The sequence below is a fragment of the Cupressus sempervirens genome, chromosome 2, assembly GCF_028749045.1.
Source record: "Cupressus sempervirens isolate cs-2001-9-10 chromosome 2, ASM2874904v1, whole genome shotgun sequence".
NCBI classification, from domain to species: domain Eukaryota; kingdom Viridiplantae; phylum Streptophyta; class Pinopsida; order Cupressales; family Cupressaceae; genus Cupressus; species Cupressus sempervirens.
In genome coordinates, this window is record NC_143119.1 from 55797092 (window position 1) to 55812093 (window position 15002).

General features: G+C 34.3%; 1 protein-coding gene across 1 annotated transcript; it reads left to right on the forward strand.

Annotated features, from left to right (window-relative positions):
• Positions 1–11788: 11788 nt before the first annotated feature.
• LOC149571037 (uncharacterized) lies at positions 11789–13971 on the forward strand. The gene is made up of 2 exons (XM_089812604.1): positions 11789–12485; positions 12576–13971. The coding sequence occupies exons 1-2, from the start codon at positions 11991–11993 to the stop codon at positions 13764–13766; spliced, it is 1686 nt and encodes a 561-aa protein (XP_089668730.1). The 5' UTR covers positions 11789–11990; the 3' UTR covers positions 13767–13971.
• Positions 13972–15002: the final 1031 nt, after the last annotated feature.

Here is a 15002-nt window from a genome sequence, read left to right on the forward strand (position 1 = left end):
CCTACTAACATCATTCATCTCAAGAAGTTCTATGCTTGAAGATCCTTGGTATACCTAGCTTTTGAAAAATACAAAAGAAAAAAATAGTAAAGAGAAATAAGCGTCCAATGGTGAAAACTTGGCAATTCAAGCACCTTGGATAGGTACCTTGGTGAAAACCTGGTAATTCTGGCGCCTTGTGTACTAAAGACTAATCCATTATCTATCACTATCCTATCCCTCATCCATTTACCCACCATCCCATAAGACACACTTGCTTGTTCCCTTGGTGTTCCAACCAAATATCCAAAATCTGATGAAGCTTGTAAATACCTCCTGTACAGCTTGTAAATCTTGTACCAAAGCTTGTATTATACCTTGTAAATCTTGTACCATACCTTGTCTATCCAAATCTTGTCCAAGGTTTGTACCATATTCCAGCCTATAAATAATCCTGTATCCTAGCTTGTATACTATCACGTGCACACACAAAATTCCATTTTCCTTAAGCTTTTTGCAAACCATCTACCTATCCACCTATCACCTATTATAGACATCCCATCCTTCACAAACATTTCCATCTCACAAAAACCAAAACATGAACAAACTTGTACATTTGTAACATATCTTGGTCCATCAGCTTGTACATCCTCTTTAACTTAGTACCATTGTATCTATCCAGCGTTCATGTCAGTTTGTCCTTGATCTGCATCTTGCACCCATCACACATCTTGGTTAGCTATTCCAATGCATCCTTTAGCTAGATTTCCTGTCACCAAAGTGTTATCTTTCTTAGTTCAGCTTGCCAGATGCATCACTCATCCAAATCCACTAGCTTCGGTGCTCTCCAATAGGTCCTTGCAGGATATAGCTTTCCTCATGTCTGATCTTGGTCTGTTAGTGCCTTGTCCTACCCATCTCGTTGGCAAACGGCTCTCTTTTGGATTTTCACTTTCTTTTGATTTGGGATCTTCCCTTTTGGGTCTTGAAGTATCTTTTCCAAGCAATCTCCTTGTTCCCTCCTCAAGGTTGCCACGATCTTCCATATCATGGTATGCTGTGAATGGGGCAATTAGAGTGTAAGGTCTTGATCAGGTCTTTCGTTTGTTTTTCTTTTCTGCTTGTGGGTTCTCCAGTGTCGTTTCCACGCTGCTTCCTCTAGGATTCATGTGTGATGCTGGGGCAATCCTTGTGTGTTTGTTTTGAGTTAGTTTGTTAGTCCTTTGGACGGTTGGTGAAAAGGCCTTGATGTTCTTGGTAACCTTGGCAATTAACCAATAGTCCTATAGCAAATCTAGTGCTCAACTACATGGTGGTACTTCTCTTTGAAGTATCCCCCCGCTCAAAAAGCTTCAATGGTTTTCCTTCATCTCCATTATCCCCCACCCATATCCAGCATCTGTCTCTCCTACCCTAGCTGATGCATCAGTATCTCTTTGAATCACTCATCACTCTTAGCTTTCGGGATCCACAATCCTAGTCTTAGGGATCCACCAATCCAAATCAACCCACCAAGCCTCATCTTTCGAGATCCACAATCCTAGTCCTAGGGATCTCCGAAACCCATCTTCCGCCAATCTAACTCTTTGAAATCCTGTTCCATCAGCTTTATAATCCCCTCATCCATCTCCCTATCCTGGATTCCTTTTTATAGCGCTCTGCTCCTTCATCCTCCACCTTCCCTAAGGTCTTAAGCTTGCTTCCTCTTGTGCATCTGATTCTCCTTTATCATTCTCCCATAGTGAGAGTTTGAGCTAATTCAGCCCCTTCTCTTTGCCAATCTGAGTCTCCTTGCTCATCCCAGATTCTTGTGTTTTTCAAGAAGCCACCGAGCCTCGCTTTCTCTCCCCGCTGCCTTCTTGAGGGGGGCATCTCACAGTCCATTCTCTCCTCTTCTGCTCTAGCCTTGGGCATCTTATTTTCTTATCTTTGATGCCATGCCACTTGCGGCATCACATCAAAGAGGGGCAAAATGTAGACACCTAAAAACCTTTAAAAAATAAAGTTTTTTTATTTTCTGAAAAAGTCCTGATGACATCATCATTTATTAATTAATTATTTATTTAATTAATTAATTAATTTTTATGCCATTAAATCCCTTTATCTTAATTAAAAATATTTAATTAAGGAATCCCTCCCAAAAATGTTTAAATCTTATTTAAACATTATTTCCTTATTTATTAATTATTTAATTAATAAATTGACCAAAAATCCTAAAATAAATAAAAAATTTATTTTTTGCCCAAAAATTGGCCAATTTCCTTATGACCAATAACCTCTTCCAAAATCTTCTAATCCTTCTTTAATTTCGATTAAAGGCTAATCTCATCATTTCCTACCCCTAACCCCAACTCAAAATATTTAATTAAAATTAAATATTAATCCTCATGTTTATTAAAAAAGTTTTAATAAATATCTCCTCAACCCAAACCCTTGAAATAAATAAAACTTTATTTATTTCCTAAAAATCTAATTTATCCTCACCCTAAGAAGTTCTAGACTCTTCTAGAAAGTCTTCATCCTCATCCTAGGAAATTCTAGACTATTCTAGAAAGTCTTTATCCTCATCCAAAATCTAGACTCTTCTAGAAGATGTCTTTAAACCTAATCCTAATCCCCTCCTAACCTTGTCACATTCCCTAAACATGGGTTAAAACTTACTAACCCAAGCCAAAGTTAACAAATATCTCTTCCTTCACCCACCCTCATTAAATGCCATCCACTTGCCTATCCTTAAGCTAATCCTAAACCATCCTAATCCATCCTCTAATCATTTGCACAAGCCTAAACAAGCTTAAAACATTTCTAATCAAGTCCAAGTCGAATTTGCTCTCATCACCCTCAAAATATCTCAACCATAAAACTTTATGAAGTCCACTAGGTCATAAATGACTCTTACAAGCCCTTTTATTGCTCTTACAAGTCATTATGAGGGTCTTTATGAAGATTTTATCTCTTGAGCCTCCTTTGTTGACTCATCCTTGCCCTTTCCTCCATCCTCTCACCATGTGACATGTGTCACTCCTTGATTGGCTATAAGGAAGCACAATCCATGTGCTCTCCTCTCATGCAATCTGAGCCTTCCATAAGCTTTTTCCCATCCTTGCATCTTAGCCCTCAATCCCTCAAGCCTCTTGCCTATAAATTGGATCCTTCCCCTTTGCAAAATAACACAATCCATGAAGTAAAGTTATAATGCTATTTTGAGAGCCAAATCCATATTAAATCCATCTATCCACACCAAAAATCCACAATCATCCATTGAAGCCTTTGAAAGCATATTGAGCATACATCCTATCCATTTAGATAAAGCTACTCAACAAGAGAGCTTCTTATTGAGAGAGTCCATTAATGGCTCATATTCTCAATTAAGAGCTCATCTTAGTCTATCTTGAACTTTATGAATTTTGTTTAGTTTGTAGAAGCTTTATTTAAATTTGGTTTCTATTAGCATACTAACATTGCTCATATACACTCAGATGCATGAAAAAGGACCACATTGGTCTCCATGCTTAGAGAGATCTGTGTAAAATACAATCTTGATAATCAACACCCCAAAGTAAAGCCAGGAAACTACTAGAAAAGAGCACATGTGAACTATTGATGCCAAATCACAAGAGTAGGGCTAAAGATTTAAAATAAATGCTAAGTACCTGAGCTCGTGAAGTGTCATAATGGAGGACATAATAACATGAAACTTTAGGTGATCGATCATATGTGACTTACACAACAATGATGAGAAGGTACTGAGACCTTTCAACTCGAATAAATGGTGCAAGTTGATGAGCCAGAGTCAAAATTTAATGGAGAACTTAAGATGTAGGGATGATATATAAACGACCACACAATACTCGCGGGGTATGTTATTAAAGAATTAAACAAACCTAAGAATAAAGGTTAAATTAAATAAGTATTAAAATAATGGATTATAGAGAGTTCAATGAGAGAGAAAATAACCCTTGTTTACTAATAAGGAGTCAACTCCATCAGCTCTCAAATTAGCTAATTGATCTACGAGATGATTGCCTTATCTGTAGATATGATTGATTCTATAATCATCTAACTTCTCTAATTGGGAGAGGACTGCTTCTAATTGAGAATTAAGGACCCAATTAGGAGTTGATATTTTTCTAATAGCATTTAAAATAATTTGAGAGTTGCCTTTGATAATGACTTTAGGGAGGTTAAGCTTATGACATAACTTAATCCCTTGACAAAGGGCCTCTAGTTCTGCTAAATTGTTAGAAGTAGGGTGAATTGACTTTTCTTTTTTGGCAATCCAAAGCTTGTCTACATTATGAATGATGCATCCAATGCTGGCTATACCTGGATTACCCCTCATTGCCCCATTGAAATTCAATTTAACCCAGCCAACGGGAGGGGGCTCCCATTTACAATTTTTCCTAGCTTCTCTCTTACCCTTAGTGTAGAATAAAGGTGGATTGATCAAGTTATGTGAAAATTTCTTCATGAGGCCATCCTAATTAAGGAATGAGCCTTCCTTGAATCTCAACTTCCTCAAATAAAAATTAGTAGTTTCTACAATACTAGCTTCTATTTTGGAAATAAGAACTTCTGATTTAAGTTCCAAATTACAGAAGATCCAACGATTTCTTTCCTTCCAAATTTCCTAGATCAGAATAGATGGAAAAATATTGTAGAGCTTACTATACAAAACTTTGATATTGTTCGAAGGCCATCCCATATGCACCTAGGACAATGATTTTGGGAAAGGTGTGGAGCATCCCAACTTTTGCCTAAGCCACTCCCAACAACTAAGGGAAAAGGGACATAGATACAAAAGATGATATGATTTTTTAGAGCTTTGTAGACAAAGAACACATCTAGAGGGGCCCTGAATGCCAAGGGTATTCAATCTTTCCATTGTTGGAATCCTATTTTGAATCAGAAGCCAAAGAAAGAATCCTTCTTTCGAAAGGCAGGAGGGATCCCAACAAAGCTTTACTGGGATATCCACTGATACTAACCTATTAACTCCAAGAATTTCCATATATCCACTTTTGACGTTATACTTCCCATCATTAGATGCTGCCCAAATTAAAATGTCTCTTTTGTTAGACTGCTTAAGTTCCTTATCTTCCAAGATTTTCTGGAAATAATTAATAGACTCATCATCCAAGTCTAATCCTCAAGGAGATTTCCATTTCCAGACAAGGGAACCATTAGAGTCCGATAGAATCCTATAGTTCTTAACTTTATTTCCCCACAACTCAGTTAACTTATTTTTGAGAGTCAAAGGGATCTTAAAGGCAAAAAGTCGAGGCTTGGCTTCCCAGGACTCTTCCCAAAAAAGGGCCTCATCACCAGTCTCGACATTCCATGTAAAGAATTTACTAATCAAATGGCGACACTTGAGCATGAAATTCTAGCATTCTGAACCTTTTTGCAGAGAGATCATTTTTAAAATTGAGAGTGGGTCATTTGCATTGAGGTATTTATTATAGAGAATCTTAGCCCATTTACAGTTACTTTCGTGGTAAAGTCTCCAAATTAGCTTTGCCCCTAGGGCTTCATTTTGCTATTGGAGGTTTTTAATTCCAAGACCTCTTAATGCCTTCGGTTTACATATGCTTTCCCATTTGATAAGGGCCAGTATGTTATCATTGTCCCGGTCATTCCAAAGGAAATTCCTCATCTTGGTTTCAAATTTTCTAAGATTTTGCTGAGATAGAGGAAGGCACGAAAGAGGATAGGTCAGAATGACCGAGAGGACTGCATGGATCTTTGTGCATTTTCCTATCTTTATGAGCCATCTATACTTCCAAGAGCATAACTTAGAGTCCAATTTCTCTAAAGTGTTTTCCCAAACCTTACCTGATTTTAAACCTTTCTTGAGAGCTATACCCAGATATTTGCACAGAATGGTTCCTTTCTTAAAACCCATAAAATTTACAAATCTACTGTTCCATCTCAGGCTTAGTGTTCAAGAAGAAAATCTCTGACTTAAGGTCATTGACCTTCTGTCTTGAGGCTTCCATATATTTATAAATAATTCTTTTGAGAGCACGGGCTTCTGAGACCATGCTCTTCCTAGGAAGGATAGTGTCATCGAAAAACTATTGGTGGGTTATACTGGGCAAATTTTTAGTAATAGTAATGCCCGAGATTCTCTGTTTGTTATATGCATTGGTCACAGCTCTCCCAAAAGCTTCACCCATGATGATGAAAAGAGAGGGGGATAAAGGATCCCCTTGTCGGAGACCTCTTGAAATTTCATAAAATCCTTCTGGGGTGCCATTGATGAGAACAAAGATTTTTGGAGATGAGATAAATTTGAAAATTAAATTAATCCATTGGTGAGAAAATCCAAAAGCTTCTAACATCTTACATAGAAACCTCCAATCAATTATATCATATGCTTTTTGGATATCCAGTTTCATGAGCATGGAGGCTTCCTTATTAAGATCAACGGAGTGAATGGTCTCTTGAATGGTAATGATACCATCGAGAATAGATCTACCCGACATGAAGCTTGTTTGTTCCTCAGAGATAATCTTAGGGAGGATCCCTTTCAACCGGTTAGCTAGAACTTTGGAGAAAACTTTATAAACTGTGTTGCACAAGGCTATCGGTCTATAATCTCCTGGTAGTTCATGATCAACCTTTTTTGGGATCAAAGTGATAAAGGAGTTGTTAATTTTGAAAAGAAGAGAACCTCCATTTCTAGAGGCTTTGATAGCTTTCCAAAGGTCTATACCTATTATATCCCAACACTTTAAAAATGTATTATTAATCATCATTTTGTTAATTTTTTTATTTTGTTAATCTTAAGTTTTATACTTATAGTATAAGCTTTGAAAATATTTAGTGGTAGAAATTCAAAGAATTTAATTAAAATTAATTAGTTTCAAAACTTAGAAAAATAATTTATTAAAAGAAAGAAAATATAAATTATGAACATTTAAATTTTAGTTTTTATACATATAAATAAAATATAATAAGCATTAAATAAAATAGACAAGTGTCATATAATGGCTTAGTACTTGCCATTACTTTTAATATAAATTTAGTTTTCATTCAATAAATTTATTATAGTATGCAGAATATTTAAATTAATAAAAATATTATATAATATTTTTTATAATAATAATATATATAATAGCATTTATTATAATATTGTATGATATAAGTATATATAATATTTTTAATTGAATGAAAAAATAATAATTTTAAAAATATTTAAAAGTATCTAAGTATCATGTTTTACAATTTAAGAAATCCATCCATATAAGAGTTAAAATGATTCATCCAATCAAATCATAGAAAAGTATTTTATAGGAATTTTTAAATTAAAAATCTTACATCTAACTATGCACAAAGTATTGATTTTATAATTAAATTTAAAAATGAGAAATTTAAACTAATTGAAAAGAAGACTTTTAATCGCGAGTTAATGCATGAAATGCAAAAAGTATCACAACAATACTTAGCCTATGACAAGTACTAACAAGAGCCTAGAACACAATGGTAACTTGTGAGCCTCTCATGTGGGTTCGAGTCTACTCAACTGTCTATCAAAACCTAGTTGACAAACAAGTAGTACATTGCATTTGTTCTACATCAAATGTCACTTGAAATCTGGTTTATAGCTAAAATAGATAACAAGTGTGGTTTTCTTATAGATCAGTCTTTTGGTGCAACAATTTGGTCAGCACTCCCCTCAGGAGTTGTGACAAGGGTTTAATTGCTTCCTATGTACTATAAGTTGAGTGGTTGTATTGGGCATTAGTCCATGCTAGTCTTTTGGTGCAATGACAACCCCCACTCAAACAAGTAGTACATGGCATTTGTTCTACATCAAATGTCACTTGAAATCTAGTTTATAGCTAAAATAGATTTAACAAGTGTGGTTTTCTTACAGATCAGTCTTTTGGTGCAACGCCAACCCCACTCCAACAAGTGGTATTAGAGCTTGGTCATAGGTTTAAATCCTCATACCCTTAGGTAATGCTGAGGGGTAGAAATTTGGTTGGCACTCCCCTCAAGAGTAATGACAAGGGCTTAATCACCTCCTATGTACTATAATTTGAGTGGTTGTATCAGACATTGATAGTAGGTCTTTTGGTGTAACGACAACCCCCACTCTAACAAAAATTCTCTATTATGTTGCCTTTGAATGATGAGTGGAATGTTATCTTCTCAAACCATGTTTACAGGCTTTGGAAAATGCCTAATTTTATTGTTGATCAAGAAACATCTACGATTATTGTGAGTGCCACTAGAAGTTCCAACATTTTCTTGAATTTGTGCTCCTCTTGCTTGAGCTATATGATGACCAGGAACAAAGTTTTGGTGATAACTCTTGAAATATTTTTTAAATTAGAAAAAATGGTATAAAAATCGTATTAGCAATGTAGGAAACATTGGAACCCGAGCTAAATTAAATTCCTTGTAACAACTTACAACACAACATTTCATTATACGAAAACGTAAAAAAACTTATTAAATTGCCTTCCAATTTTTTTTTGTGACATAGAGAGTTAGTGGCTCTGTCAATACAGTAGCATATCCATTTGAAACATCTCAACCCTCCATAGATTGAAGAGATGACCAATTTCACTATTTTGTAGCACTAAAGGATTCACTATAAAAGAAAAATAATATATACAACAAATTCTTAAAGAATATAGAAAACAATCTCCAAACTCTATGAATATAAATCTTAAATTTGCTTAACAAAGATATAAGTCATGATCCAAGCTCTTACTTTGATTAACGAAATTACAAAGTCTACAAATTTGTGTGGCTTGGGCAATGCTATGGTAGAAGCCCTTTCAATCTTTGTTTGCTTTCTTGAAAATTTCAAAGATGAAATATGCCAGCCGATAGGTGCAAAGCCAAAAGGCACTACTTTTATGGTGCTTTTCCTCTCTATGAAAAGTAAAATGCTTGGTGAAAGGTGCAAGGGATGGATAGTTTTTATCAAATGCTACCAATACGAAGACACATATGCCCAATGGAGAAGCATAGATAGGGCTCTAAAATTTGTTTGATCAAATTGCCTAAAGACACATTCATTCCTAGACTAGAAAGATTGCACATGTTCTTCAGCTACCAGCGTCAGAGAGAAGGGCGAGTTTCTACAGTGAACGGAATTTTGCAGGCTCCTAGCGACACCTATTGGAAGAAGATTCAAGAATTCTAGAATTTGAAGAACATTTGAGAGATTTTCTTTCTAATTATTTTTTGGTCAAAAAATCAGTTGGACCCTTGCCGTAGTTGTTATTAGCTAGTCAAAATAATAATAATTAGTGATTAAAAATCAATATAATATTTAAATCTTAAAATTTCAGAAGGTTTAGTTATAAAAAATAATTTAAATGTAATATTGAAAATTTTGAATTTTAACATTGTTTGGTGAGTTTTAATTTTTAATTTCTAAACATTTGCCTTTAAAATAATGTGATTTTATGCATATTTTATGATGAATGATGAATTGAAAAGGTAATTTTTTTATTATAGTATATTTAGTTGATAATTATTTGTCATTGCATTACAAATAACAAAAAAAATTCTAATTGATAACATAGACAATATTAGTACTTACTACTATGCGACCAGTTATTTAGATAACTACCAAGGGGAGACTTTAAAAAATAAATTATCTCAACTCACGCGCATCTTCATAAACATATACTGCCTAACATCTTCCCTATCATCGACCAGGGCATTCATTAGATTTAATAACTTCATCACTAGCATAGCAAATGGTAATTTATCTAAATAACTACAACTGCTAGAACTTTCTAATCTGATAAGTTTAGTCGGCTTATAGTGCCAGAGTGAAACTTCCCTATCCTTAATTCTAGCACACTTACTCAAAACCGTAGACTATGTTTAGCTGGTAGACATTAAAAATCATCTAGGGGAAAGAAACCAATAGTTGAGTAGGGTCCAATAGTCGATCACCCTCTTGTGAATAAATGTAGAGGAATCCAAATGTTAAAAAAAAAATCTACCAATAAGTGAACATGTGAAAACATATAAATGTTATAGAAAAAATAAATAGATAAATTCATTAATAAATGAAATAAATAACTTTTTGAATCAAAATAGCTATCTAATATATGTGTGTGACTTAATAAATAAGGATGCATAGCGTCAAGTTCCTACCGAAAGCTTATAAGATCAAAGTATTAAAATATTAAAAATGTATGCAATATAGCTATGTTAGTAGAATGTCAATTGATTTCTTAATACTTATGTATGTTTAGCTTAAGTCTTATCTAATTCAAGTATTCATATTCTCCTTTATGCAAAATTAAATTGTAATCTACAAAATTCAATTTGCGACTGTTACAAAAGAATTTTATTCTAACACTTATATGTTTATATTACTATTTTATGACTTTTATTAAATGTTATTTTTAATTTTTGCTATTAAAAAATAAAGATATAAAAATATGATATAAAGCTTTATTCCTTTATTTGTTAAACCAATTCACATTATAAAACTAGATTTCCTAAATATTTACATTGTAGAAAAGTCTAAAGTTAAGGAGAAATATATTTTAATTTAATTTTTCAAGAAAACATATGTCAAAAGATATTCTTACATATTGTCAAATTTATTTATTTCATTTCAATGAGTTGTCTTATCATATTAATGGTAGTAAAAGATATTCTTACATATTGTCAAACTTATTTATTTCATTTGAGTGAGTTGTCTTATCATATTAATGGTAGCTATAAAGTTTCAACGAAAAAAAAAATTGAAGTGAAAAAATAAAAGCTAACTCATGACTTTAAAAAGGATGCAACCAATAAGATTGGAAATAAATACTTTGTTTGCAAATTAGTAAAATATCAATATATTTTAGAACTACATAGAATTAAAAGGTTCTGAAAAATAAAAGAATATGATTGGATACTTTAGTTGGAGAGTAGCATTCCATTGAATGCTATAGTATTCGGCATGAACTAATAAGATGCTTGCTTAAATAAACATTGATATCTTAGTGTACACATTCTATTCTTATGTGTACAAGCATGGGGTAGCAATGTACATGCATAGAGTAAATCATGTTATTAATATGTTTCATCACAAATATAAAAGGTGAATACTAATAAATGTCCGTATTTTTTCTCATGACATGTGTGTAGTGTCAAAATTTTTTAGTGTTTAACTAATTGTCCCTTTGTGTTGGATATAGGTTGTATTGTATATAATAATATGTTATTTTTATTAAAACAAATAATTTGTCTTTGTTGAAGTATTTGTCATTTTGTGTTTAATATACAAGTAATATTTAACAAATATTTATGATTAGTAATATTTATTTGGTCTATTTAAGTTGCATATATGTTACATTTCGTATTATACAATATTCTATTAGTAACAAATGATATTTTAAAATTCAAATACTATATTTTTAAATTAAGTTTTAATTGAATGTTTAAAAAGTCATTTTTAAACACATTTCACTAAGTGCCATATTTTAACAAATTGCATGATGAATCAAGACAGTGGTTCAATATTCATTTTATATTTCTTAAAAAATAAATGTCTTACAATATCCCATATAAACTATATGTTAACAAAGTTAAGCCTTCGCTACTAGTGGTCCTCTCCCCTATCTACCAATATTTCTACCTTTCCAACACTTCTTTCGGCACAATCAAATCTAATAAAAGTACAATCCGATTCGATCCAAGATAATCCATGTACGAACCTACGTGACACAAAAAAGTGACAATTTAGGGCCACACTGGGAACGTATTTCGAGGAAGTGAATACCAATTTGTTTGGCCACCGGTTAACAAAACTGCTCCAAATAACGAAGTTAACATTGTGAAACCTAGTCAAAAGCTACGGTCGTACAGAGTGAACATGAGTCTCCCGTTACACTGAATTCCCCGGCGTGCATCCACTTCCGTGAGGATCGGCGCCCTTCTGATGGCCGCTTCCACCGTTGGAAAAGGAGACAGAAATTGAGGTCGATCATAAAGCCAGCTCAAAAACGTTTCCGATCGATCAATAATCACAGGCGATGGCGAGAGAAACCGATGTTTCCCCCGAGATCCTGAGATTCACCCAAGACTCCATCAAAAACACATTCAAGGAGCCTTATGAGTATCAGCGCATAGATGACGCAGTGGATCAGATTGGAAACAATCAGTTGAGCCCAGCAGTCCTCATGCCCTTGAATGTCGTTCAACACAGAAGCGTGCTGTGGTCTCTGGACAACAGAAGGCTCTGGGTGTTGAGAAAAGCTGGAGTTCCCACGGTGAAGGTGATGTTGGTTCTACCAAATCATAACACAAGATCACGGGAATTCTTCTCCCCATTGAACGATCCGCTTTTTAGACAATATTCTAGTGCTGACTATTTTCCTCGTGTACGAGGAGGCGTGAGATCTCGTGTGGGTATCAACCGTAGGGAAAGGATCGGCGATGATCCATTAACACGAACGCCCCACTACCCAACAGCAGTTGCAGGCGCAAGTAACACCACGGCGATGACTCCAGCTCCACCAACTGCTACGGTAAGAATCGATATCCCTGTTTCAGCTAACCATGAAGCCGCGAGTTCAGTTTGTGTGTATCAATATTCTAGTGCTGACTATTTTCCTCAGGTAAGGGGAGACTGCAGGTTTGTGGGTATCAGTCCGCCTCCACCAATTGAACCATCGCAGCTCGACCACCCAGCAAGAGTTAATGCAGGCCCAGCACAAGCAAATTACAGACCTCCTAATTCACCGCCGCCTCAACGTCCTCTCAGATCAGATATCACGGTAAGAAGCAATATCCCTCAAATTTCTCCTCTACCAGACAATTACCACCAGAAACGCAATACTTTCGTTTCCAACAGCAATTCTTGTCCTGGTGGGAAGAAGGGTTCAGACACATTATGGGGGAAAATATTAAATGCTGTGAACTGTGCTATGGAAAAGGGCTTAGGCATTTTGCGTTTTCTTAGATCTTGGTACTTCGATCCATGTAATGAAAAGGTTCTGAGAGTAGGAATGAATTCGCTTGTTGTTTTGTGCCTTTGTCTCGCACTGCGCCAAAGTTATAAACTGGGCCAAGGAAGTGTCAATAGCAAGCTTTATAGCCGTGAAACGATCACTGCAAGCGAGGGCCGTGAAAATGTTCTCAGAGCGGAAAACGGAAGTGGGTTTTTTGAAAATCTCGTTAATGTGAGTTACAGCAGTGTAAACGTTTTTGGAGCAGAAAACGGAGGGTCTTCTGAAAATGTTCTGAGCGATCAAAATAACAGCAACAACGGGGGCGCGACTGGGTACTTCGGCATTGTTGCATTCAAAGCAGTTGTTGGTGTTGAGAAGATGATTTCCCATCTTTTGAGCAAAACGTATTCCTTTCTCCGCTCTGTTGTGCGGAATTGTGTTGATTTGAGCAAGGGAGTTCTAGCGGGTTCAGGACGGAAGGCATTAGATACATGCAGCGTCGTACTGAGTGAATCTTTTAGCAGTCTTCATTTTATCACAGGGCAAGCAGCGGTAAGCTTTGGCAGAATGGGAATCCGTGTTTCAGAGTTTTGTCTGGAGAAGCTTTGGCAGATGCTTCGATTCATTAAATGTCAAGCTTTCGGAGTTCCTAGCCAGTTGTTTGGCTGGTCAGTGGGGAAGTTGCAGGATGTCCTAAGCTTTTATATGAATGAGATTAAGGAATTCCTTCGCAAGGTTGTCTGCTTACCTCAAATAGCCCTCAGTCTTTGTCTGAACAAAGTTAAGGAGCTAGTCGAAGGTGTCATTAGCTTTTGTTTGAACAAGATCAAGGAGTTACTTGGCTTGCAAGGCTTCTGAAGAAAGTGGCATTACCATTCTAAAGTTTTTGCTCCACTTTTACAAAAGGTGTTGTTTTAAAAGTATTTCAGTCGTCATTCTGTTCATAACTTCATATTCATTTCAAGCATTTTTATAGTTTGGCGTACACCTGTTACATCAAACATAGAGTATTATATGTTTGATAAAGATAAAGTATTTGAAACTTTGAAAGCAATTTGTACCATGAGCTCTGTGCATTGAGTTCCTGTCTGTGCAATTTGTGAAATATTTTGCTTTATAAATTTTTAATAAAGTATTTGTATATATTATAAAATATGAATTCATAAAAGTGTTAGATATTACAGGTCAGGTGTTGTATGACCAGGTTCTAGATTAGGTTGTCTTTTTTGTTTTGTCCATATAGAAGTTCTAATATTGAGAGCTTGGGCTATGTAATGGGTCTTTGATTTCTTGTTTATTTGGCTTTATTGAATGTGGTATTCATTTTTGCCTTTAAAATGTAATGAATAATGCTTGATTTATGCTTTGTACGCCGAGCAATATTTTTTTATATATGGTTAATATATATATTATATTATATATATATAAATATATATATTATATTTGAAGGCAACAACTTAAATACAATAGTAATTTAAGAGCTTTTATTAACATCTACATTAAAAAAAAAAATTAAAAAAATTAATCTATAATGTTTGAAAAACTTATTCTTCTATATTTTAATTATTTTTAATTTTTAATCAAATAACAAAACATTTTTTACTAACATCTAATAGTCATTTTAGTTTTGCGACGAAGAGATCTGTGCAAGGAAAAGGAAAGACGAGCCAATTGAAGATATTGAAAAAAAGTTAAATATAAATGAAAAATAAATTTCAAAATTCTCAAACAAATCTCAGCTCACTGAAAGATACTGTGCATTTGTGAAAGAATATGAAACAAATTCTGAACATGTTTCCTAATGTATGGCCGTCGATTAGATGTTACCATTTCATTTTAATCCATCACTTTTAAATCTATACACAATTATTAAAAAAAAAAATTTATGCAATACTTTTGAAAAAAATAATATAAAATTAACTTATAAATATAATATTCAAATACATATATTTTTTACTCTTTATTTTCGTTTACTGTTACTTAATTAGTCTCGCGCTAATAAATATCACTACCGTCTCCATAAAACAATCTCTAATTTCTAACTATTAAATCAAGTAAGTATTGATTTTGTATTCACTATTTTGTAATGTTTGT

Bases quoted from the DNA above. Each gene is read 5' to 3' on its own strand.
- LOC149571037 (XM_089812604.1), top strand. From the start codon at position 11,991: ATGGCGAGAGAAACCGATGTTTCCCCCGAGATCCTGAGATTCACCCAA. The intron at 12,486-12,575 runs GTAAGAATCGAT...TATTTTCCTCAG, and splicing joins CAGCTCCACCAACTGCTACG to GTAAGGGGAGACTGCAGGTT.